General features: G+C 40.7%; 1 protein-coding gene across 4 annotated transcripts in view; it reads right to left on the bottom strand.

Moving 5' to 3' along the window:
- Nucleotides 1-27,557, bottom strand: part of OSBP2 (oxysterol binding protein 2) — a 344,220-nt gene that overhangs the window by 33,237 nt on the left and 283,426 nt on the right. For all 4 annotated transcript variants that reach the window (XM_089677503.1, XM_089677518.1, XM_089677527.1 and 1 more), the window contains one exon: nucleotides 17,802-18,047. In XM_089677503.1, coding sequence (XP_089533629.1) covers nucleotides 17,802-18,047 — 246 coding nt within the window. The remainder of the gene's footprint in view (nucleotides 1-17,801; nucleotides 18,048-27,557) is intronic.

Below are 27,557 nucleotides of genomic sequence, written 5' to 3'. Positions count from 1 at the left end.
GTGGAAAAGGTTGAGAAAGGCTGACCTAGCCTGAGTGGAGTGGTTCAAGTGTCTATCAAAATAATCGATCTCTTAGCACTGTGAATCCTGCCTTCTCTGCTCACAGAAGGGTCCTACCACCCCAAATCTACATATATCTCAGAAATATAACCATACAGCTATGCATATTTTTCATTTCCACCAAATCACTGGCTTTTGGAAACAATTTACAAGAGATATAACTAAGAACTTACAACCCAGTTTTATTGTTACCCGTTTGAGCTCCAACAACACCTCAATCTCAGCCATCTACATACCTCATCTCTCTTTATTTAACCACTTGTGGACCGCCCACCCATGATGAACTGAGGACGGGCAGTCTGTACAAGTACAGCGACGTACCTGTACATCGCGGCTTTCTTCCAGGTCCCGTAACCCCCACTGTCCTTGGCTGCAGGACAAGTTTGTTAGCAGGTCCTGGCTAATGATTTTTCCCTGGACCCTGCTGATCGCCTGCAGCCAATGACAGATCGCCCCTTTGTCTGTATTAGTACATACAGGCACTCAATCTAGCTGGTTCTTCTCTTCCTGGACCCTTTTCGGGCATTTTTCACTGATCACTGTACATGTCACTAGTGACATCAGAAAGCGTCAGGGTCAGTTAGCATCCCTCCCAGCCAGGGTCAGTTAGCGTTAGATTGCCCGCACACTATCGCACTTACACTGTAGGTCTCTAATCATGCCATACTAGTATAGTGTCTGTATGGATCAATATATTGATCACAAATAGAAATATACTACTATCCCTCTTTGTACTTATCCCTCTGTCCCTAAACATGCAGCATTAGCAGGATCAGCCCCGATAACTGCCACCACTTGAGTTTAATTCCTCTGCCCCCCCCACCCCCACCCCAACAAGTGCAGTGCCAGTACATTACTGTCACCTCTGATACATTATACACAAAACCGCAGCATTAGCAGAACCAAGCCTGTGGATTCATCTGGGACCAGACTGCGGTGCAGTGGAAACTTAGGCTGCAGCATTGCAGCATTACACTGTTACAACTGAGGCCATGGTGGAAGTATCCAGCTTTTAAAGATTGAGACCACAGTGTTTCCTGGGAAAATGGGTAGAGCTATGCACTATCCAGGTGCTGTCCTGAAAGACTCCTAGAAATACCGTTACCGGAGCACTTTGCTTGCAGAACCCTAATTTTGGAATCCTACACTTAACTGGGAGGCGGAAGATCTGTTTCTGCATCCATAAAGGAGGGACCCACTTTCTGTGACTGGACCAGCTTTGTTTCCTTCTGGATTGAAGATCCATGGGTTTTGGATATATACTGCGTTTATATATCTTCTTTCTGGTGAGTGCGTTTTTCAGCCACTTCCTCACGGATCACCAACATTGAATTCCCACTTGTCACTTGTCACGTTTTTTTGAACTTGACTTGCAGTGGACTCATTTCCTGTTTTATGATTACTCTCCTCAGCACTGCACTATTTTTTATGTTAGGTAGGGTGAAGTGAGGAAGTTACAACTTTTGAAAGCCTGAAAGTGGTCATTGGTTTTTCAGCCCCCGTACGCGGCTAGGCTTCCAAAAAGACACACGTGGATCGGGAGAAGTAGCAGAATGTATTTTGAGGTGTAATCATACATATTCAAAAATATAGATATACCACTTTAATACTTAGGCGGGTAGCCTATTAATAAGCTAAAAAAATCACACCTATTAAAGGTGTGGGTGTAAACCAAAAAATTATAAAGCAAAAGGAGTAGTAGTAATAAACACCTAGGCAATTTAGCTTATGTGTAAAATCACGTACAGTCAGGTCCATAAATATTGGGACATCAATACAATTCTAACATTTTTGGCTCTATACACCACCACAATGGATTTGAAATGAAACGAACAAGATGTGCTTTAACTGCAGACTGTCAGCTTTAGTTTGAGGATATTTACATCCAAATCAGGTGAACGGTGTAGGAATTACAACAGTTTGCATATGTGCCTCCCACTTGTTAAGGGACCAAAAGTAATGGGACAATTGGCTTATCAGCTGTTCCATGGCCAGGTGTGTGTTATTTCCTCATTATCCCAATTACAATGAGCAGATAAAAGGTCCAGAGTTCATTTCAAGTGTGCTATTTGCATTTGGAATCTGTTGCTGTCAACTCTCAAGATGAGATCCAAAGAGCTGTCACTATCTGAAGCAAGCCATCATTAGGCTGAAAAAACAAAACAAACCCATCAGAGAGATAGCAAAAACATTAGGCGTGGCTAAAACAACTGTTTGGAACATTCTTAAAAAGAAGGAACGCACCAGTGAGCTCAGCAACACCAAAAGACCCGGAAGACCACGGAAAACAACTGTGGTGGATGACCGAAGAATTCTTTCCCTGGTGAAGAAAACACCCTTCACCACAGTTGGCCAGATCAAGAACACTCTCCAGGAGGTAGGTGTATGTGTGTCAAAGTCAACAATCAAGGGAAGACTTCACCAGAGTGAATACAGAGGGTTCACCACAAGATGTAAACCATTGGTGAGCCTCAAAAACAGGAAGGCCAGATTAGAGTTTGCCAAACAACATCTAAAAAAGCCTTCACAGTTCTGGAACAACATCCTATGGACAGATGAGACTAAGATCAACTTGTACCAGAGTGATGGGAAGAGAAGAGTATGGAGAAGGAAAGGAACTGCTCATGATCCTAAGCATACCACCTCATCAGTAAAGCATGGTGGTGATAGTGTCATGGCGTGGGCATGTATGGCTGCCAATGGAACTGGTTCTCTTGTATTTATTGATGATGTGACTGCTGACAAAAGCAGCAGGATGAATTCTGAAGTGTTTCGGGCAATATTATCTGCTCATATTCAGCCAAATGCTTCACAACTCATTGGACGCCGCTTCACAGTGCAGATGGACAATGACCCAAAGCATACTGCAAAAGCAACCAAAGAGTTTTTAAGGGACAGAAGTGGAATGTTATGCAATGGCCAAGTCAATCACCTGACCTGAATCCGATTGAGCATGCATTTCACTTGCTGAAAACAAAACTGAAGGGAAAATGCCCCAAGAACAAGCAGGAACTGAAGACAGTTGCAGTAGAGGCCTGGCAGAGCATCACCAGGGATGAAACCCAGCGTCTGGTGATGTCTATGCGTTCCAGACTTCAGGCTGTAATTGACTGCAAAGGATTTGCAACCAAGTATTAAAAAGTGAAAGTTTGATTTATGATTATTATTCTGTCCCATTACTTTTGGTCTCTTAACAAGTGGGAGGCACATATACAAACTGTTGTAATTCCTACACCGTTCACCTGATTAAAGCTGACAGTCTGCAGTTAAAGCACATCTTGTTTGTTTCATTTCGAATCCATTGTGGTGGTGTATAGAGCCAAAAATGTTAGAATTGTGTCAATGTCCCAATATTTATGGACCTGACTGTATTTGTATTATTCCCTTGTAGGGAGAAAAAGTAATATCCATGGATGGTGACATGTACAATCACTGAATACACATTAAAAACAATGAAAAGACAAGCAATCCGGATTGCAACATTTAAATATTTCTAGTGGTATTCACTTTGACTGGTTGAGATATACAGCAACACATTAGCAAGGGTAGCCAAAATTCAGCCGTGTATCACAAGGCTTAATGTAGTAAACATATGTATCCTGCATATACAATGATAGCAGTAAGACAAAAAATTTGCCAAGTATATAGCTAGATATGCATAATCATGATCATTAGATGTGTGAGAACTGCAAAAAAATGTAAGTTGAAAAAAGAAATGAGTATGTCCATTTGAAGAGTGCAAGAAGGAATTTCCATGGAATTTTACAGCGTTGAAAGATTCATACTGTCCCATGTTCCTTCATAGCTTGAATCAGGGGCGGACTGACAACTCATGGGGCCCTCGGGCAATAGGGGATCATGGGGCCCCTGTGTCCTTGCCCAAACTCAAAAAAGCCTATGAAAAAGGTACCAGGGGCATCTCATGGGGCCCCCTACTGACCCCGGGCCCTCGGGCAGTGCCCGAGTTTCCAAATGGTCAGTCTGCCCCTGGCTTGAATACTGTGTGGTTTAAGCACCATATATCATGAAAATATTTAGATATCTTTATCCTTTCTGGGTATTTCCCCAGATAAACATCATGGCAAATATATGGTGATGCTGAGAATAAATTGCAAAACTTCAGATGAGGTGTGCAACAATTAACAATATTTGACAATGCACCACACTCACAACGTAATACTGGCTAATGACCTAGCCGTTTCCAAGGAAATAGATTCTCAGCCCATTGAGACTTGATTGTCATGTCCTAGATATAGAGTGGACTTTCTCTCAACATCTCTCCAAGACGGGGTGATTTTGATAAATTATTGTTACAGAAAGAAAAATTCTGGATATACACTCTTGAAACTTTGGCTCCTAAAGGTTTGAATATTGAACTAAATTTCAAGGTATTTTTGGATTGAAATTAAGTAATTCTGAATATATATCTAGAACATGACAATCAAGTCTCAACGGGCTGAGAATCTATTTCCTTGGAAACGGCTAGGTCATTAGCCAGTATTACGGTGGTTAGTTTGGTACATTGTCAAATATCGTTAATTGTTGTTGCACACCTCATCTAAAGTTTTGCAATTTATTCTCAGCTTCACCATACATTTGCCATGATGTTAATCTGGAGGAATACCCAGGAGGGATAAAGATATCTACATATTTTCATGATATATGGAGGCCTAAACCACACAGTATTCAAGCTATGAAGGAACATGGGACAGTATGAATCTTTCAACACTATAATTCCATGGAAATTCCTTCTTGCAATCTACAAATGGACATACTCATTTCTTTTTTCAACTTGCATTTTTTTGCAGTTCTCACATATCTAATGATCATGAATATGCATATCTAGCTATCTACTTGGCAATTTTTTTGTCTTACTGCTATCGTGTATGCAGGATACATATGTTTACTACATTAAGCCTTGTGATACACGGCTGAATTTTAGCTATCTTTGCTAATATGCTGCTGTATATCTCAACCAGTCAAAGTGAATACCACTAGAAATATTTAAATGTTGCAATCCGGATTGCTTGTCTTTTCATTGTTTTTATTGTGTATTCAGTGATTTTACATGTCACCATCCATGGATAATACTTTTTCTCCCTACAAGGGAATAATAAAAATATGTGATTTACATATAAGCTAAATTGCTTGGGTGTTTATTACCTACTTCGGTAGTTGGCTCATGGCAACAACTACTCCTTTTGATCTGTGTGTGAGAAATATTTCAGGTGACAATTTTGTGTAAAAAAAAAAAAATAAATTAAACTTTTGTTGTCATTTTTTTAAATCTTGTGACAACAAAATACATTTTCCATGGGCTCAACATTCCTATCACCCAATTCCTTGGGGTGTCCACTTTCCAAAAAGGGGTCAGTTGGGGGGGGGGGGGGTTGTACTGTCCTAGTATTTTAGCACCTCAAGAAATGTGATAGGCAGTCAGAAAGTAAAAGCTGCATAAATTCCAATATACAGTATATACCATAATTTGTAGACACCATAACTTTTATAAAAAACCAATTAATATACACTTATTGGGATTTTATACCAGACTTGTAGCAGAATACATTTGGCCTACATTTATGACAAAATTTGAGTTTATTGAATACTTTTTATAACAGAAAGTAAGAAATATTTTTCTTTTTTTAAATGTTCGGTCTTTTTTTCGTTAATATAATAAAAAATAAAAAACCCAATGGTGATAAAATACCATCAAAAGAAAGCTCTATTTGTGTGGAAAAATGATATAAATTCCATTTGGGTATAGCATTGCATGACTAAACAATTGCCATTTAAAGTAGTGCAGTACTAAATTGCAAAAAATGCTCTGGACATGAAGAGGGTAAAACCTTCTGGAGCTCAAGTGGTTACCAAAAACCTTAGTGGGATCAAAAGTATCCAAATGTGTCAAAGATTTCCCCACTGCGAACCTTGAGGACAAATCCTAAAAAGGTTTCAGACACAGTTCAAGATACTGCATAGGGCTTGCTTTTATAGGCCACTAGAACAATTGCTTGGGCTTCGAAAAGCCCATCTGTCCCTCTTCAGGGGGTGCGGGACCGTATGACCACTCTGATGCTCAATGAACAGATGTCAAGTATCTGTAATGACTCGCAACGGAAATTCTTGAAAATATGGGAGCCATGGTTGACATATGCTTTTCCCACGCTCCCCCCGGGCTAGTCTGGGTTCATGATGCTGTACGGTATTAGCGTTCCTGGATTCCTTCTTCTGGTCTTGTTTTCTTCTTCCTTCTTTACTTTTTTTTTCCTCTTTATTCACCGTTTGAATCTGTGAGGAGGTAGATACTTGCCTTTGACTAGTATATTGTTGGTGTTATATCACTGTTTTTGTATTTTATGTGCCTTTAATGGCCTTTATGTGGGCCCGCCTTTTACATTGCTGATGTTATAGCACTGTTCTCTTTATTTTTTATGTGCCACTGATAGCCCCTGCGTGGGCGTGTCTTTTGCTCTGGTTTTTCTTTGTTAAATTGTTTTTAAAAAGTTTATAAAAATCATTGAAATACAAAATACTGCATAGGACCTATATCCCCTACTTCATTTTCTAAGGATTCTGGCTCTGGACAAACTAACTTTCAGTGTTCCAAATTCGGGTAACTATTCAGTCCCTCTTTGGCACACATCCTGCCAACTTATAACATGCTTCTGGAACCAAGTGAGAATATACATAATGTCCGTCAACCATATTCTTTCACCATGTTACCCTTTTCTTCTGTTAATCAGCTTTGATGACCAGTCTGTTAGCCTTTTACCAAAATTACAACTTGCTGACTCAAGATGCATGTCTGCCTACTTTCCACTAGACCAGGGGTGTCAAACTGGTGGCCCTCCAGCTGTTGCGAAACTACAAGTCCCATCATGCCTCTGCCTGTGAAAGTCATGCTTGTAACTGACAATCTTGCAATGCCTCATGGGACTTTTAGTTTGGCAACAGCTGGAGGGCCGCCAGTTTGACACCTGTGCACTAGACAATCCTTCATTAAAAAAAGGAACTCTTTTCTCGTTCCCACTATCACTGAAGAATAATCGGCTATCCACTGTATCTATGCAAATGAAATGCTTGATGCGAAACTAAATCTGCACCTTCTCAATTCCTGCCTAAATGGTGGAACTACATGAGAAATGCCCTCTCCTCCCAAGAGCAGGAACACAGCGTCACCTTTAAAACAGTCTTATGCAGGGTCAACACCATAAGTTTTTTTTTTCACTCAACCCAGTGGGCTGAATGAAAAAAAAACCAAAACATGTAGATTGCTGTACTAACACAAGCGATTTTAGTGAGGCAATCTCCCCCTCTATGTTATTCTGTACTATATGAACACACTGATCAGCACTGGCAGCTACTGCCTTCTGTTGGACAGAGTTGTACATATGGGCCAAAAGGCAGCTGGGTCCTGCTGCCCTGACTGTTTTCGGTCCATGTGTACCCATCTTTAGCTATGGACTCTTTAAAGGATAACTTCACCACCTTTGGGAACATGTTACATGTTCCACCTGTTTTAGGGTTGATTCTCCCCCTCCCTCCCTGTGACAGAATATGGGGAGAAGTTCCCCATACTAGTTGTCACTTTTTTAAAACAGCACGGCCGTGCGGGGCTCCACCCGCACAGCCACATCATTCATTCACAATGTTCTGTGAATGAATGAACTACAAGTCCTGACAGCCTTAGCAACTGTCAGCTTGTAGTTCTCAATGAAATACCATGGCTCTGTGGAGTGCCACAGTAGTTCATTGATTCTTCCTGTCAGTATATCTTCCCAGCAGATACAGTCATGGCCGAAATTGTTGGCACCCTTGATATTTTTCCTGAAAATCAAGTATTTCACACAAAAAAGGTATTGCATTAACACATGTTTTGCTATACACATGTTTATTCCCTTTGTATGTATTGGAACAAATATAAAACAGAGGCAGAAAAGCAAATATGACATAATGTCACACAAAACCCCAAAAATGGGCTGGACAAAAGTATTGGCACCCTTAACTTAATATTTGGTTGCACACCCTTTGGAAAACATAACTGAAATCAGTCGCTTCCTATAACCATCAATAAGCTTCTGACACCTCTCACCCGGAATTTTGGACCACTCTTCCTTTGCAAACAGCTCCAGGTCTCTCTTATTGGAAGGACACCTTTTCCCAACAGCAATTTTAAGATCTCTCCACAGGTGTTCAATGGGATTTAGATCTGGGCTCATTGCTGGCCACTTCAGAACTCTCCAGCGCTTCTTTGCCATCCATTTCTGAGTGCTTTTTGACGTATGTTTGGGGTCATTGTCCTGCTGGAAGACCCAGGATCTTGGACGCAAACCCAGCTTTCTGACACTGGGCCCTACAGTGCGACCCAAAATCCTTTGGTAATCCTCAGATTTCATGATGCCTTGCACACAGTCAAGGCACCCAGTGCCAGAGGCAGCAAAACAACCCCAAAACATCATTGAACCTCCACCATATTTTACCGTAGGTACTGTGTTTTGTTCTTTGTAGGCCTCATTCCGTTTTCGGTAAACAGTAGAATGATGTGCTTTACCGAAAAGCTCTATCTTGGTCTCATCTGTCCACAAGACGTTTTCCCAGAAGGCTTTTGGCTTACTCAAGTACATTTTGGCAAACTGTAGTCTTGCTTTTTTATGTCTCTGTGTCAGCAGTGGGGTCCTCCTGGGTCTCCTGCCATAGCGTTTCATTTCATTTAAATGTCGACGGATAGTTCGCGCTGACACTGATGCTCCCTGAGCCTGCAGGACAGCTTGAATGTCTTTGGAACATGTTTGGGGCTGCTTATCCACCATCCGGACTATTCTGCGTTGCAATCTTTCATCAATTTTCCTCATCCGTCCACGACCAGGGAGATTAGCTACAGTGCCATGGGTTGCAAACTTCTTGATAATGTTGCGCACTGTGGACAAAGGCAAATCTAGTTCTCTGGAGATGGACTTGTAACCTTGAGATTGTTGATATTTTGCCACAATTTTGGTTCTCAGGTCCTCAGACAGTTCTCGTCTCCTCTTTCTGTTGTCCATGCTTAGTGTGGCACAGACAGACACACAATGCAAAGGTTAAGTGAACGTCTCTCCTTTTTATCTGCTTTCAGGTGTGATTTCTATATTGCCCACACCTGTTACTTGCCCCAGGTGAGTTTACAGGAGCATCACATGCTTGTAACATTCTTATTTATCCGCAGTTGTGAAAGGGTGCCAATACTTTTGTCCAGCCCATTTTTGGAGGTTTGTGTGACATTATGTCGAATTTGCTTTCTTTCCTCCCTTTTTTTGTTTTGTCCCAATACACACAAAGGGAATAAACATGTGTATAGCAAAACATGTGTTAATGCAATACGTTTCGTGAGAAATACATGATTTCCTGGAGAAATATCAAGGGTGCCAACAATTTCGGCCATGACTGTATACTGACAGATCTGCAGGAAATCTGCATGGCACCAGCGATCTGCTGATTGCTGGTGCAAAGCTTTACAGGCTCCTGCAACCAAAAATAATAAATGCACATTTTTTCACTTGAAAAAAAAAGTGCAATTATTATTTTTGGTCAAAAGGTGAACTTATCCTTTAATGCAACAACTTTGCCAGCAGTTAATCTTACTAACTAATTGTTGCTGTAGGTGTTCTTTTACGTCTAGAGCTTTATTGTTTTCTCTCCCCCTTTCTTTATCCATGTCTCCAATGCCTTCCTTTCTTATACCTTAACAGGAAACACAATTGTTGTTCATAAATTATTACCTCCGCTTGCCTGATATGTGGGCCTAACCATTACCTGACAAAGAGCTTAACCAGATCCCTTCCCTTTGAATTCTGCTATTGTTTATGGATATGAAATTTTGCAATAAAATATGATTTAAAGGGAAAAAAAAAACTAACCCGAGTTCCGCATTAAAAAAAACAGTATTAAATTTTCCTTCTCAAACAGCCATTTTCTTGTGCAAGTTTGAGGCTCCATGCACACTAGCATTTTATTTTAGCTACTAGAAGCTATTATCAGCATATAGTGTTATCCTATTTATCCATGTACAGTATTTTAGGCTATTACCATTTTTTGAGCTGCAGTGTCTAGGAGCAAAAAAAAAAAAATAGTTTTTTTGAAACGTTTTTTCAGCAGAAAACAACGCTAAAACGCTAATAAACACTCCTAAACACTACTAAAACACTCCTAATAGTTTTTTCTAGCTTTTTTTTTCCTCTACATGTACTGTAAAAATGCTAATTAAATGCTAACACTCCTAAATGCTCCTAAACACCTCTGAATGCTACTAAAATGCCACCAAAACACTATTACCAGCATTTTTTATCCAGAGTCTCTCCCAGCGTTTTTTTAGCTTAAAAAAAACGTTAGTGTGTATGGAGCCTGAATGTAATTGGTTGCTGTGAGACAATGTAAGACAGAATACATTTATGAAAGATGCTCTGATAAGTAAGGCCCACTGCCATGTGCAGAAACTTTAGGTGAAATATAGTACAGCAATTTGAGAAAACATAACATTTCCATTAATGCTATTACATGATCACGGGTGTAATCTGTTCCAGCTGCTGTTGATAAGAGACTCAGCAAACTTTTTGACAAATCAGTGTGTGTGTGTGTGTGTGGGGGGGGGGGGGGGTATTGTGAGATGGAAAACAGCTCTCATTGTTTGAACACTGTTTGTGTGGAAGTAAATTAATGTTTTGACTGACATTCTGCGGTTTAGCCACAAGATGTCACTGTTTTTCTAACACAGCCTCAGACTGCATAGATATTTGTATATTCATGAAGAGGTGAAGAGGTGGGGTTTTGCACACACAGTTGGAGAGAACAGGAAGGAGAGAGAGAAGCCATGTTTTGGAGCATGGTGAATAAGGGGCCGTGTGAGCTGAGAATCTGATGACATCCAGGTGTGAACGCGTCCCTCAGTAACCAGAGCTGCAGCTGAGTGAAGCTGATGAGATTGCGGCCAAGAAGCTGATGAGATTGCTGCCAGGAATGCTGATGAGATTGCTGCCAGGAAGCTGATGAGATTGCTGCCAGGAATGCTGATGAGATTGCTGCCAGGAAGGCTGATGAGAGCAGAGGAACTAAGCAACATATACGGCAAGACCGCATGCTTGTTGGAGAGACATTTGTTCTGTTCAGAGTCACCAGCGGATGCAAAGCAGACCCGGGTCGATAAGATCGTGCACGCACCTCATTTCAGTGTTGGCACCTTGAGACTGAGTCCAGGCCTATAGTTAGTTAGTTAGGGTCTCTGTTTGTGTCAGGCCACAAGTGTTGTTATTCATTATTGCAAGGACTCCACAACTTAAAGTGACATTTCACATTGGAGAGCTGATAAAATCCTACAAACTCAAGCCAGACTGGCGTTTTGCTCAGAAGGAATACTCAGGCACGTGCTACAGGACCAGTTATGGAAGAGGGAATGCTGTAGATTTGTGTAAGATTGTAAGCTGTTGTGCTGCACCGCAGGCTAGCCTATACTGTACACCCATACACTGATTCCTGCTCTTTTAGGGTAATAAAAGGTAAGGTGTGGCACCTTAGTTGTGCCCGCCAGTAGGTAAATTACTTCACTTTCTACCTTCATCCATCAGAAGGCGCTGTGCTGTGCAGCACAAGGGTCTCAGCCTTTGGGCTGGGTGTATGTAAATTTATTGTATGTTTCCAGCATTTGTGGTTGTGTTTATTTGCCACATCTAAGTAAAATTCTGTTGTGGCAAAAGCTGGTGTTGGGGTTTCTTTCCTCGTTCGTGACATCACTGTATCCTGGGGAGCCCACCCTGGTACACGGCTTACAGTATTAAGAGATACACAGTTAGTATTTGAAGTTCTTTGTTAATATCAGATCTCTCAAAAACCCCTAAATAGTTTATAAGGATGATATCTATATTCCTGAATGCTTGTGGTTTACTCATCTACGAAGGCTCTTTTTGGAATTGTGGAGAACTGGGGTAAACAATGGGGCATGTTTTTTTGCAAGGCTAGCTGCAGAATTCAAACAAATTGTAATCGATGAAGATCCATTTGTGGTAGCCCTACAGAAAGAGAATTACAGTAATACAATCAGGAGGAAACAAATTGTTATAAAGTATTCATAAAGAAGTTTTGTTGGGTTTTTTGGTAGGTAATAAGGTAAATTAATTTTTTAATGTTCCCAAAGAAGTATACACATTTAACAATAGTTGAAACTTGCTGTGTTAGGTGTTAAGCTTCCATTAGGTACCAACCAATCTAAACTGAATAGTCTGTGTAGAATAGTCGGTGCAGCATTTTGTAATATACACTATATTGCCAAAGGTATTGGCACATCCCTCGAAATCATTGGATTCAGGTTTTCCAATCACCTCCATGGCCACAGGTGTATAAAATCAAGCACCTAGGCATGCAGACTGCTTCTACATGCATGCAGACTGCTGAAAGAATGGGTCGCTCTCAGGAGCTCAGTAAATTCAAGTGTGGTACCGTGATAGGTTGCCACCTGTGCAATAAGTCCATCCATGAAATCTTCTTGCTACTAAATATTCCACGGTCATCTGTTAGTGGTATTATAACAAAGTGGAAGCAACTGGGAGCAACAACAACTCAGCCATGAAGTGGTAGGCCACGTAAAATTACAGAGCGGGGTCAGCACATGCTGAAGAGCACAGTTCGCAGAAATTGTCAACTGTCTGCAGAGTCAATAGCTAAAGACCTCCAAACTTCACGTGGCCTTCAGATTAGCACAACAACAATGCATAGAGAGCTTCATGGAATGGGTTTCCATGGCTGAGCAGCTGCATCCAAGCCTTAGATCACCAAGTGCAATGCAAAGCATCGGATGCAATGGTGTAAAGCACATCGCCACTGGACTCTAGAGCAGCGGAGACATGTTCTCTGGAGTGACTATTCCTGTTTCTCTGTCTGGCAATCCAATGGTCGTGTCTGGGTTTGGTGGTTGCCAGGAGAACAGTACTTGCCTGACTGCATTGTGCCAAGTGTAAAGTTTGGTGGAGGGGGGACTATGGTGTGTGGTTGTTTTTCAGGGGTTGGGCTTGACCCCTTAGTTTCAGTGAAGGGAACTCTTAAAGAATCAGCATACCAGCAAGACATTTTGGACAATTTCATGCTCCCAAATTTGTGGGAACAGTTTGGGGATGGCCCCTTCCTGTTCCAACATAACTGTGCTCCAGTGCACAAAGCAAGGTCATAAAGAAATGGATGAACGAGTTTGGGGTGGAGGAACTTGATTGGTCTGCACCTCAACCCAATAGAACACCTTTGGAATGAATTAGGGTGGAGACTGAAAGCTAGACCTTCTCATCTGACATCAGTGCCTGACCTCACAAATGCACTTCTGGAAGAATGGTCAAACATTCCCATAGACACACTCCTAAACCTTGTGGACAGCCTTTCCAGAACAGCTGAAGCTGTTATAGCTGCAAAGGGTGGGCCAACTCAATATTGAACCCTATGGACCTCAGACTGTGATGCCATGTTCATGTGCGTGTAAAGGCAGGCGTCCCAATACTTTTGGCAATATAGTGTATCTGTCAAATGCAGGACTCTCATTTCCTAACTTGTTCTTGCAAAATGGTAATTACTATGGGCAACCGCTTTTTTTTCTTTACGTCTTTAAAGTCAATCATTGTGTCCTCTGTTTTGGGGGGTAATACAGGACATTTATCTAGGATTCCATAACTTTTTCAAAGCTGTTCACTTATGAGGCTGTACTATGTAGTATCTGCCTGTTAGCTTATAAAAAACATACATTTTTCACTTTTGCTCTGTGTATAATTCCCTAGAAGCACAAACTAATCTCTGTAATTCTGCACAGCTGGGATAAAATAGGTTAAGCCATCATTGCAAACTTGTAGAGGCGTAAATGACGTGTGTCGTGGAAGAAAACAGTCTGGCAGCAAATCAGTTATAGTATGGATATTTTAAGAAGTCTTTCTTGAGAAAAATGAGAGATGTCTGGACTTCAGTGCTTCCAGATTAGTCAATATGGATTTAGATATCAGTAAGAAGTCCTGTGTTCAAGAAAGTTCAGGGTAATTAGACTTATCTTTTTTGATCTATGGCTCATCTTAGTCAATAGATGAGTATTATGCTGCACAGTGTGAGTGCTTATCAGTTTGTATTGATCGAGATGTCAAAGAGAAACCAGATCCAGTATGATCCATATAAAATACAGCTACATTTCCTGAAAATATTAGACAAGCCACACAGAAGCAACAGCTTCATTTTTAAAGCAAGACACACATGTATTTCAATGGAAACAAATATATCTATACAGTATATATATATTTATTTTTAAATAGTCACTTTTGTACCAGGCAGCATGCACACTAAAATGTATTATTATGGTCACTGTTATTAGTGAACTAGGTAAATGTAGACATGAGATGATCCTTACTTTATCAAATCATATCAGTACATTTTTCTAATGTGTGCATCCATTTTGTACCAGAGAAGCTGGCCTGTCTTAGAGCTAAAACTGCCTTATTAAAAAAATATTTTTTACCTTCATGCATTCTTTGCATTAAGGTAAAAACATTTCACCACTTGTTATGTACTCCTCTGCCCCTGAAAGTTACCGGTCTCCTCTCATGATCTAGCACTGTCCTGTCTGCAACCGTTCTCTGCTTTCACAGGAGACACAGACAGCAGTGAGAGCCACAGGTTCCCGCTGCTGTCAGTCAAATCTTGTGGGATAGGAGTGGGGGGGAAGAGCCACACTGTGTCTATGGATTCACACAGTCCAGCTCAGGACCGCCCCACATGGGTGCCCCCACAGCACACAGCTTGCTGAGGGGGCATCTAGAGGAGAAAGTTAGTGGACTGCACTCCTAGTAGACTTCAGAAGGGCAGGTTAGCATACCCTTTTTTTTAACTAAAAAAAAATAAGCGTTACAATCCCTTTAACTCTAGCAACAGTGCACAACCGCTGGGTTTTTAGTGCTTATTTCTTTGCAGTATTTGGATTTTTTCTTGGGATACTACCTGCATATAGTTTTTATGTTCTTCCAGTAACTTTCTGTGTTTCCATCAGATATTTTGGTTTCCTCTCACACCTTAAAATGGTATTAAAACCAAAAGTAAACATTATTACTATTATTATTATTATATTGCAGCTTACCAAGTCTTAGATTTGATGGCTGCTTTGGTTTTCTTTTTAGTCTTTCTTTTTTCATCTGGTGATCCAGCTAGTAAGACTGTTTTTTAACAGAACAAAATGTCCTGCGAATGTAGCAGTTAGAGTGTTGAGACAAACCATTTACCACTGACAGGGATGCTTACAATGATCAGTTTTTATGTATTCATGTAAAAACGTCACCCCAAAAGAAAAAAAAATTGCTGTAACTGCTTGTGTAACAACAGTGTGAGCTGGAGTTTGGCTTCAATTTGTTAGTGTATGTAAATCTGTTACCTCTAACAGTCCCCATCCCCCAGACTGACAATGTTACTGTCCAAAAGTGCCCCTGTGCTCCTTCATCCAGAGTGGAGGCACTATCACAGGAGGTGTGTTACTGGCCAGATCACCAGGCGTAAACAGGAGGAACAAAGGATTGGTATATGCTACATATTTGAATTAGGGGTTAAAGTCTAAATAAAATAATATGCTTTTTTCTTTTTATAATACTGCACCACTGTATGTTATGATTTTTAACTGCTTTTCACTTGAAATTCCCCAAATTACCTTTTCATTTAGTGGAAATGCATTTCCTGGTCTCACACTCTAGTGCTCCATTCTGAGCATAGCTGAGCAAAAGTCACACCATCATCACAAGAATTCTCACTTGTAGTGATGAGAGAGAACTGTGCCTCACCAGAACTGTGCATCCACATGCTACACTAGCCAGTATGATCAAACTGGTGTTTTTTGGAGTGCATTGTCATATTTAGACAGGCTATATAGCTGCTATAACAGGAAAGTGGAGATAAGGCTATAAAACCTTTAGTTGTCTGTACACCTTTTCTATTGAATATCTATTCCTCTAATGTCAATAGGACTTTAAACTATAGTGGCAGGTTCACTGGCACTTAACACAACTGTTACTAAACCCTGCATTCACTATATCTGGTCTCCCACAGTACACACAACATGGAAATGCAATTATTTTAGTAACTATAAACTGCTAAATACCTTTTCTCATTAGTAATTAGAGTAGTCTTGTGACTTCTATCAGTGTACAGCTGAGCACTGGTTAAAGATTGTAGGAGGAGTTTTCATTCTGCTCTATGCCGTCCTATGAGGCTGCATAACCCTTAGCCCTCTGTCTGGACAGTGCTGATTGGCCCCGCATTGATCATATGCTCCCAAACAGAAAAAAAAAACTCTCTAGAAACACATAGTAAACTGAGCATGTGCAGAGTGACTCCTAGAGCTCTGTACTATCAGCAGATAGATTGGGGACAGTAGAAGAAGGGGAGGATCAGAGAAGACAGGATCAAACTTCCTGTTTACACAATGCAGAGGATTAACCCTTTAGATTCCACAGTGAATATAACAAGGATGCTTTACTGCATATACAGATTGATTATACTGTTGTGGGTTTAGTAACACTTTAATTCACTACTCAGCCATGGTCGTTACTTCAGTAAAACTGAAGGCAATTTTTTTTTATTCATTTTTGGTACAGAAAGGGAGGCTTATGACCCCTGTCAGTTCTTTGCCATCTGTGTCCCAAAGCCACAATAGGAAGCACAAGGAAAGTCCTCCAAAATGAGGAAAATCCCTGGTATTAATCAGGGTCAGAAGAACTATTATCCCCATTAGAAGATTTCCTCTATAATACTGTTCTGGTGACCACTCAAAATGTGTGACTTTCTTTAATAAAAACCAGACAGATGTTCTAAGCCCTCTCCACTATCTAAAAAAAAGGGTTGCTTTTAATTGTACTTTAACCTGTTAATGCATTTTTTTTGTCCACCAATATATTTAGTAAGGTCGAATATATTTTATACGATAAAATACAGTCAAGCGGAGTTCATATTTTATATGATTTTGAGATGTGAATGGGCAAAAAGATGGTCTTTTATAAATCCCACTTGCTGTGTATGCTCACCCAGTTTGTGCTTTATGAGTGTCTTGTGGTCATTTTCATAGACTTACTTACCCTGTGTGCTGTACAAAGTACTTTAACTACTCAGCATTCAACAACAAGTCCTTGGTAACCCGTAGTACACAATTTAACTGGAAAATAAACCACCTCCACGCCTGTCAAGTTGGGACAAGCGGCTGTGTCCATTCATCCTCTCCATCCCCATAGACTTACATAGGCTGCCTAACCAGCTGCAAATGGTCGATTCATGATGTACAGGCCTCAGCGCCTATGTGAATGAGGCCTAAAGGTCATTTGACCAAAAGCCTAGTCATTTAGTCACATCATTTCGGTGCTGATGGGGAGGGTCAGCCAAATTGAACACTGATTCTTCCATTAATCTTGGATCATTTGAAGAGTACCTAGATTTTTGGTCATGTAACCAGGAAAGGGAGAGCTTGGGCAACTTTATTCTGTAGGATAGGTTAGTTTTTCAGTCTTTTTTTTCTTCTTTAGATATCAATTTCAGTAACAATATTAACACAGAGGTAAGTTAACATTTGCATATAGGTCTGCTTTAAAACCAATGGCATGGCTTTAACTGTTTATGTAGGTTTGCACAGCGTCTATATACTCCGTACATCACACCCGTATGATGCCATGTTTAGGTTATATACATTTATTTTATCATCACAGCTCACCTATGGTTCTCCTCACCTGTTCACAAATAGAACGGAATCCTAAATCGTCTAATCTGTCCAGCTCAAAGGTTTCTCCTAGCAAAGGATTAAATGGTTTTGCTGTCCGATGGACTGTGGTGGAATAGGAAGACACAGAAAAGGCTGCAACAAAGCACATCTGTTCTATGGGGTTCTCACATTTCGCTGCCTTGTCCAACAGCTCATGGTACTCCAGGTCTTCAGTTAGCCTCTGCAGCATGGACAGTGGCTCATTAAAATTCACCTATGAAAAGCAGGAAGCAGGGAAAAGGTTAGTCACAAGATTTCAACATTTGAAAAAAAAGAATACATGAACATTTAGTAGTCAAACTCTATTTTTGGATACCATCATCTCATATTATATAGTTACAAACGTAAAATACAAATAAAGGGATTTTCGGGGTATGTAAATTTACTTTTAATGCCAAAAAAGTTACATTTTATTACATAGCAAATTGTTAAATATCAACTGTACAGGGAAGTCAAACTATATATTTTACAGAAATAGATTAAGTTTACTGCAGTGCAGTCTGATAGCTGGACGGTGTCTGAAAGGTTCATCAAAAAGTAGGGATGCCCCAATACCGATATCGGCGCCGATACTAAGCATTTGAAGGAGTACTTGTTCTCATGCAAATGCTCTGATCCCTGAAACGAATACCTTTGAGGTGCGATCTGAGTCCATACAAAATGAATGGGCTCAAATTGCATTGCAAATAAACGCATGTAATTTGAACATGAATGATGTGCTATTCCTGTCCGAATCACATACGGTTACATTTTGTATGGGCTCAAATTGCATCGAAAAGGTATCAGTAATCAGAATTGGTGAGTACTTAGCACAAGTATCGGTACTCGTATTTATTGTATGAACAAAACAGTATTGGTGCAACCCTATCAGAAAGGATACTAAGAGACATTCCTACAGCCAATAGTTAAAGTGACATGAAATATGAACAAAGCATAATCCTCGATACCAGTGGTACTGAATTAAAATTCACGGGGGTCCGTTCAGTAAAAGTTTCTTCCAGATGAGGTAAAAGTGTCATGTTGGTGCTATGACTCAGATCCTTCACATCATGGTCTCCTGTGCACATCACAGTTCCTCCCTCCACCCCCATCCCCCTTTTACATCACAGACCGCCCCATGACAGACCCCCTACCCCCATCACTGGCATCCCATCACAGACCCCCTTCCCCCATCACCAACTGCTCCATCACAGACCGCCCCATCACAGACCCCTCATTACAGACCTTGCTCATCACAGATCCCGTCCATGAAAGACCCTCCAGCACAGAGCCCCTCCATCATAGATCCCCCATCAAAAATTCCCTCATCACAGATCCCCCTCATCATAGATCCCCTTCATCACAGATCCCCTCACCACAGATCCCCCTCATCACAGATCCCCCTCATCACAGACCACCTTCATCACAGATCCCCCTCACCACAGATCCCCTCATCTCAGATCCCCCTCATCACAGATCTCCTCTTCACAGACCCCCCTCATCTCAGATCTCCTCTTCACAGACCCCCCTCATCACAGATCCCCTCACCACAGATCCCCCTCATCACAGATCCCCCTCATCACAGACCACCTTCATCACAGATCCCCCTCACCACAGATCCCCTCATCTCAGATCTCCTTCATCACAGATCCCCTTCATCACATACCCAACCCGATCACAAATCCCCTCATTACAGATCCCCTTCATCACATACCCACCCCAATCAGAGACCCCTCATCTCAGATCCCTTGGTCGTCGCACACTTTTCCAACATGACAATGATCCAAAACACACATCTAAGGCCACTGTTGCATTTCTGAAGAAGAAAGTGGTGAAGTATGTCTCCTGATCACCCAATCAAAACACCCATGGGGAATTCTGAAGAGAGAAGTTGAGCGTCACTCTCCATCCAGCATCCAGGCTCTAAAAGAAATTGTTCTTGAAGAATGGAAAAAGATTTATGTTGCAATATGTCATCAGCTTGTTCATTCCATGCCTAAAAGACTTGGCGCTGTCTTTACAAATCATGGAGGTCATACAAAATACTAGATGGAGTAGTTTTTGTTGTGGGATGTTTTAATTTTTGCATAAACTAATTTGAGTAAAATTGAAAATTTTCTAATATATATTATATTAACCTTACTATCATGTAATGAGCTAAACAAATGTTCTATAAAACTCAGTTTTGTCAAAATTGTGTAACTTGTTCTTGCGTTCATTGAGATATTGATTAAAATCTTACTTTTCAAAAGGGGTGTATTCATTTATGCTGAGCACTGTATATATCTAAGTATACAGACTGATATCAGTACACAAAACCCATTAGGTAACCTATATTAAAACATGGCACAGGTATTTAGACAAGGGGTCATCAATTCCACCCCCTACCGATTTAGATTGGTATAGGAAGGTGCACACATACCAGACTAGTATCAATATGGATTCAGACTGTCAGTAATACACAACAAACCAAGTAACCTAGATATTGTAATTATGGATATTACTCCAAAAAGTCAGTGGTATCTTATCATCAAGAAGGGGGAAATAAGCAAAGTCAACTTTTAATGATCCACAGAAAGATGAACATATGTAACTCAAACATTTCATGTACTGTACAAAGCAATGTCATTTGTAATGTCTACACAGAGTAATCAGTGCCTAAATCAGAATATATCATTGAGGAGCAGGTAAGGCCTAGCTGAGACCAAACTGAAGGTTAAGCTTGGTCAAGGGATAATCCATAAATCCTTGATGTTAGGCAGGTGCATTTTACAATACTGGAACCCAAAAATGATCAACAAAATCCGTGGGTTTAGATAGTTTCTTTGTATCAGACAGATACAAGAAGACCATTATATGTATTATAAATCCTCAAATAAGGGAACAGTCTAAAGCCCAGTACACACTATAAAAAAATTGGATGAACGATCGTCCGGTTTTCCTCGATGTTTCCCAGCAGGTTGAAACCGAGCATGTTCTGATCAAGCGCAGTCTTTCACATCTGATTTTTCTCATACGAAAACGGTACAAAAACAGTACACAATAAATGGAAATCGCTAGTTCTGTTCACGTACAAGAACAATTTTGGAGTTTGTCCCTTTGGAAATTTTCATTTGTAAAGTCTGAATCGGATGTTGAAAGCTGTGTACACACTATACGAAATTCGAGCAATCATACAGAATATTTCTTCAAATTTTCTCATAGTGTGTAACCCACTTTTGACATGGCTTTGAACAAGTCTAAAGACCATCCACATATAATTTCTCCTACATGACCACAAAGTTGTAAATGTATAGATAGAGGTATTATGTACAGTATATACTGAAGTAGATAATGGAATATATATATATATCATATTATAGATATAATATTATTTCTTCCTTTGGCATGCAGGCACATGAAACTACAATCCTCAAATGCTCCAGCCAGAACTGAATGAATCAGAAGTCCATTCATACAGATGCTGATAATGGCCACTAGTATGCTCCAACTTGTAAATGGATCATTGAATTTTCAATATATATATAGGGGTTAGACAAAAAATGGAAACACTACATGATTTGAAGGTGTGACAGTGACGACATATTTTGCACTGAAATCGGAAGTGATGTAACATTCTTTTGCTTCTGCTGTGTGATGAGACACCTAGTGAACAGGGCCTCATGTTTCACTGCCATTACAGTGGCTTACTCAAGTGGGAGTGGTCACAGTATGATTGGCACACTGTTTTTTCCATAGATTTCAGTAAATTACAAGCACCCCTGGCAATAGGAGCTATATTTTTTTAAAGATATGATAAGGCAATTCCTAGCCTAAAGGAAAGTAGACATTGCAGCTATTCTCATTACAAAACTCTAGTGATAATTACGATCTTATTACGATTATCTGGGAATAATAGAAACAGACCATATAATGGTACCAGGACATGGTAAGGCAAGCATTATTTACTTATAAGAGGAGTATGACCAAAGCTTTTCTGGTAGGTGATAGATATCTGATAGGTGCTAAAGCCCTCCCTTACAATATCCAAAATTAAAATGTTTTGCCTATAGTTACCCCATACTTCTCCTTTAAGAACAAAAATAGGTATGAATATGTTAAACAGTGTGCCTAATAAAATGTGAGTTACACTTTAAAACACTGCTTTATCTTATCTGCAAAAATTTGAGCTGAAAAAATAAAACAAAAATACTCAGGCGCCTGTGATACAAATGAAGAATGTATTTGTTTTATGTGGAACACCTGATCCCATCTTACCCTTTAAAATTCTGGAGCTATAAAAAAGCCACCTTATATTGTGTCTATGTGATTTACAACTTCTGCAGCCAATGAACCTTTCTATGTCTGTTCTAACACCCTTGTTCCATAGCAATCACTTATTTTTAAAATGATTGCATGAGTCACTTAACATGATTGACACCAGATCTAGCACGTCAGGCATAGCCTTAGGTCCTCTACTAACACATTCTAAATCTTCCTATTTAATTATTACATTGAAAACTGGTGTTTGCACCATCTTTATTTTTAGCATATGGCATAAATTATTTCACTCCACCACTGTTATTTCAAAGTCTGGTTTCTTCATATGACCAGAGGACGCCCTGTATCTTCATTAGAAATCAGCTAGGTATATGATGTAATCAGTGCTGAAACATGGTTTGCAGGTGCTGCAATACAGCTTTTGTTGTGTAACATTTCACAGTCCTGATTCTAGTATTATTGGTAAAGGATAACTAAACCCAAGAACAACAAAACAATAAACAACAAAACAATATACACTGCTCAAAAAAATTAAAGGAACACTTTGAAAACACATCAGATCTCAATGGGGAAAACTATCATGTTGGATATCTATACTGATATGGACTGGGTAATGTGCTAGAAATGTCAGGATGCCCCATCGTTTGATGGAAATGAAAATTATCAACCTACAGAGGACTGAAAACAAAAACAATGTTTCTAATGAGATGATGAATGGTGTTCTGGGGTATTTCCTCCCAGATCCAGACAAAGGCATCACTGAGCACATGGACAGTCTGAGGTGCAACCTGGTGGTGGTGGATGGACCGAAACATGATATCCCAGAGGTGTTCTATTGGATTTAGGCCAGACGAGCATGGGGACCATTCAATGGTATCAATTCCTTCATCCTCCAGGAACTGCCTGCATACTCTCGCCACATGAGGCCAGGCATTGTTGTGCACCATATGAAACCCTGGGACCACTGCACCAGCGTTGGGTCTGACAATGGGTCCAAGGATTTCATCTAGTGCACCTGTTGTTAATTTCATTAACACCAAAGCAGTTGAAACTGATTAATAACCCCCCCTGCTACTTAACTGACCAGATCAATATCCCAGTGGTTTAATCGACTTGATGCTATACTCTGAATAAAAAGTGTTCTTTAAATTTTTTTGAGCAGCGTATTGCAACTTACAGTCCGTATATGTGGCAGCTGCATTCATTTTCAAGTTAAGAACATTTTCAGCGAGTACAGAAATACTTGTTGATCTTGACAGAAATTCAGTGTGCTTGTCATTTCCTGGGAGCTGCAGCCAAAAATGTCTTTCTTCCTAGCTATACTCTATAAACTACCAATTACCCTGTCTACCATGTAATGGAGAGGAAGAGATATGGGCATGATAGTAGTCCATATAGGGAGAGTAGCCTAGAGTGACACCCATCACTCCCTTCATAGATACAACGGAGGAATGACATAGCCACCCAGGGACAGGAAGTGTATTATTTTGTAGGATTACCAGGTGAAAATTATGCAAAAGAAGCTTGAAAAATGAAAAAAAAAAAAAAAAATACAGCTAACTTATCAAGGATTAGTAAGCCCCGGTGTATTTTTGGTTTTGGGTTTAGATACACTTTAATTGGGGGATTCTAATAATCCAAAAAATATATACTGGAAAGAACACTGGCCCTTAGAAAACTTTATTCCAGGGCCAATAACACGACACTCTTCACGTCAATAGGGTCATACGATTATCTCTCCGGGGACGTGGTCTTCCAAAGTCCTGCCACTTAGTGGGTGATTTATTGATGGTGGTAACGTATTGTTTTGGGGTTTTTTTTGACAGCTCTGATTTGCACATTTCAGCAAAAAGGTGGACAAGTGACACAGTAGTTTCTGCTAATTTATTAGCCCCCATTGAAATTCATTGTAAGTTAAATAATTCTGTGATTAGCCCTTTCTGGTTTGGTTATTCAGCTGTTGTGGAAACCTGAGACACCTGCTACTTTGCATAGATATATACAGTATGGCTGTCAGAAAACCGTAGGACCCAAAAGTAATGTAGAAAGCAATTACTTACATATGAAACATTTGCCCATTAGCAGTAAAATTCTGCTCTATGGACAGCTGGAAGTAAATGGACTCCACTGTCAACTGCCAACTTACAAAATCTGCAGGGGATCAAATAATTATTTTCCCCACTGTACGTACCATAGCTTGTAGATGCTAAAACTTTCACATAGACTAAATAATATACAATGGTTTGGGTTATTGAAAAAAATCATAATTTTTGCTTTTTTTTGCTTGTATCACTATAAAAAACCCAGTGGTGAATAAATGCCACCCAAAAAAAACTATATTTGATATAAAAAATTGTGTTTGGGTACAGTGTTGCATGACTGAGTAATTCTCATTCAAAATATGAGAGCACTGAAAGCTAAAAATTAGCCTGGACAGGAAGAGGGTAAAAGTGTCCAGTACTAAAGTGGTTATATAGAAACATAGCATTCTAAAAGTATATTCTGAGTAATGGAAGGTGTGACATCAGATAAAGTTTCTTTTGGTGAAGACTGTATTATTGTGCACATCAAGAACCAAATTTATTTTAAGTGGCTCACTAACATACATTCTAAGAAACCATAAAGTATAGAGGAATTAATGCAAGGATAATCATTTCAGGTAGGCCATTTTCTCCCCAGTGTAACCATTACAGCACAGCATTTATTCTTTAGCCTAGCTGGACTCCACATCCACAGCAATCCTGCATGGTTGTAATAACAGCATTTACTGAATCCACACTTCAATTCTCTCTGTACATACTGAGACAACACATGAGTGCCATGTAATCTTGTTTCTTTGATGCTACCATTTCTGTCCCTCCAACACAAGTTTGTGCTGAGCTAATCTGTTCTGATATTTAGGTATTCATCTAACACTCTCAACATATAGGCCGCATGCACACTGGGCGTTAAAATGCTGCTTTGAAGGCCATTTGGCAGTTTTTTTCAGCCTCTAAACGCCCCTCCATGTTACCCCATGTGTCCATGCACACTATAGGTGGATACAGGCATTTAGAGGCAGGAGCGTGTATGTTCAGGAGAGGAGAGTTTGGGCAGGAAAAACATCCAGTGCACCTAAACACCAGTCGCGTTTACCGCTTGAGCTTTCATTCATTTCAATGGCCAAAATAAACTAACATTCTGGCCATGGAATGAATGAGTGATTAATGAATGCCAAAATGCTTGACACACCTAAATGTGTTTGCAAAATGTGACTTTAGGCACTCTTTTATGCTGCTTTTCTCTTGCCAAGACAAAGTTATTCAGAAGAGCTCCAAACAAACAGAAGAAACATTTTCATGAAAAATAGATTACAGGACCATTGAGTAGAGGATGTGTATAGATTATTGGAGAATAAGGATATAGTTTAGTGTCACTTCAAAGTAACCCTGTCACAAACATGGGCTTTTCGAATATAGTAAAAGATATAAGTGGATTTTACCTTTGTTTTTAAAATAATCACAAGTTCCAGAGCAACAGACAACAGATGTTATAGGAAATCTGGATTTTACCTGTAAAAGTCAAACTTGGCTCCACATTCCTCACCTCCTGAGCAACCCTTAGGTCATGGAGATCATCCATTACATTAAAGAACCAGGAGTTGGGGAGATGGCAGGATTCAAAATTTACAGGAAAGTTGAGATACCAAAATGTACCCAGATTCTTACCTGCTCTGTTTTTTGGGCTTTGGCCAAGTGGGTTTGATGTTTCACACATTGAGGTCATGTAGTAAAGTCAAGTGCTTCTGGAAATGAGTTCAAGCCCTGATATACACGGTTACCATGGTAAACATTGTAAAGGTTCCCAAAGTAGCCTTACTCAATGAACCTGTAGTGAAGGAGCTCAGACACACTCAAACTTTGATTTACTTTATGTTCCTTGTGGCCAATATAACCATTGGAAAAAACACAGTTGACTTGGCGGTGATGACGTGTAAGCGTATCTGGATCATGACCAATGAAATGGTTGGTTAGCATCCTATGCTATACCTCCAGTGATTCAAAAGAGCTTGGAATCCATGGATACAGAATCTTCAATCCCCTTCATGACGGTTGTTGTGGTGGTGACTGGGAGGAGAGGCCAGTCAGGCTATAGCTCTCTTCCCCTTTCCTCCCTCCTTATCCTCCTCCTTCTTTCTTCACTCTTCTTTCTTCTCTTTCGTTTCTTTCTGTTGCTGTTTCTAGAAGATGTTAACTATCGATTTAGCTGGTGGCTACCAGGTTATGCACACTTTCTAATAGACACTTTTTATGCTTGGGACTTGTTCCCTTCAACTGGAGATCACTTGCAATTTTTTGTTTTACTTCATTATATGTTACGTAGGCACTGTTCTGCATCCATGTGTTGGTTTATGCAAAACTGCAACTACATATCATCATTGTTGTTCTTATTTGTTTGCCAGTAGCACACTCCACCTGCGATGAGGACTGTCACTTGTTTCCATATTTTACTAGTGTCTGTATGTTCTGTGTCTATTTTTTATGGAAATCTCCAATAAAAACATTGAAACAGAAAAGTTGAGATATGCAATATCTTTGGTTGCCAATATGGCACCTCTGGATCCACTGAGATCAGACACTTACTGATTGAAAAATAAAGGAACAACATAACTCCATACCTCTTCTCACTCTGCTCTCTCCTCCTGCCTGTTCCCTGAGAGTCAGGGGCGTATTTGCCGCGAGGCAAACTAGGCATTTGCCTAGGGCGGCACTTTTCAGGGGGGCGGCACGGCTGCAGTGCCGCCCCCCCCTTTCCCACGGAAGGGGCACTTCCTTGGGAAAGGGACAGAGGCAGGGCCGACATGGCTGTGGGACCGGCTGCAGAGGAGAGCGGAGTGGTGGGTGGATCCCAGGTGTGTGCTCGGAGCGCGTGAGGGGCGGGGCCCGCTGTCAGTGTGCCAGGATCCTCAGGAACGCCAGAAGGTGCCACGGAGGAGGAAGCAGAAGAGGACGAGGTCAGGGGGGCCGAGCAGGCCCGCTCCTTTGCATCCGCCGCTGGAGATCGTGGGGGAGAATTGACACAGGCACAGGAATGATCTTGACACCATCTGGAGGAGCCGCTGCTGGACAGGTAAGTGCTTGGAGGACTGGTGCTCCCTCGGTCCTGTCTCACTGTCCCTTGATACACTGCCCCCCACCTGTTCTAATTCCCTCCCCCGTCCCATTGCCCCCCATAAATGACACTGCCCCCTGCCCCCACATATCACCCTGCCCCACACTTGTTCCACTTCCCCCTCCTGTCCCCCACATTGTCCCACTACCACCCATCTGTCCCCACTGCCCCCCACCTGTCCCTCTGCATTCCTCCTGTCCAGCTGCCCCGATCCTGTCCCATGCCCCCTGTCACGCTGTCCACCCACCTATCCATCTGCCCCTCACCTATCCCTCTGCGCTCCTACTGTCCCACTGCCCCCCACCTATCCCTCTGCGCTCCTCCTGTCCCACTG

Source organism: Staurois parvus, unplaced genomic scaffold (assembly GCF_062004578.1).
Source record: "Staurois parvus isolate SC_StPar_1 unplaced genomic scaffold, SC_StPar_1.0 ptg000014l, whole genome shotgun sequence".
NCBI classification, from domain to species: domain Eukaryota; kingdom Metazoa; phylum Chordata; class Amphibia; order Anura; family Ranidae; genus Staurois; species Staurois parvus.
Note: the sequence above shows the minus strand (reverse complement) of the source record. Positions and strands in the feature narration are given on the sequence as shown.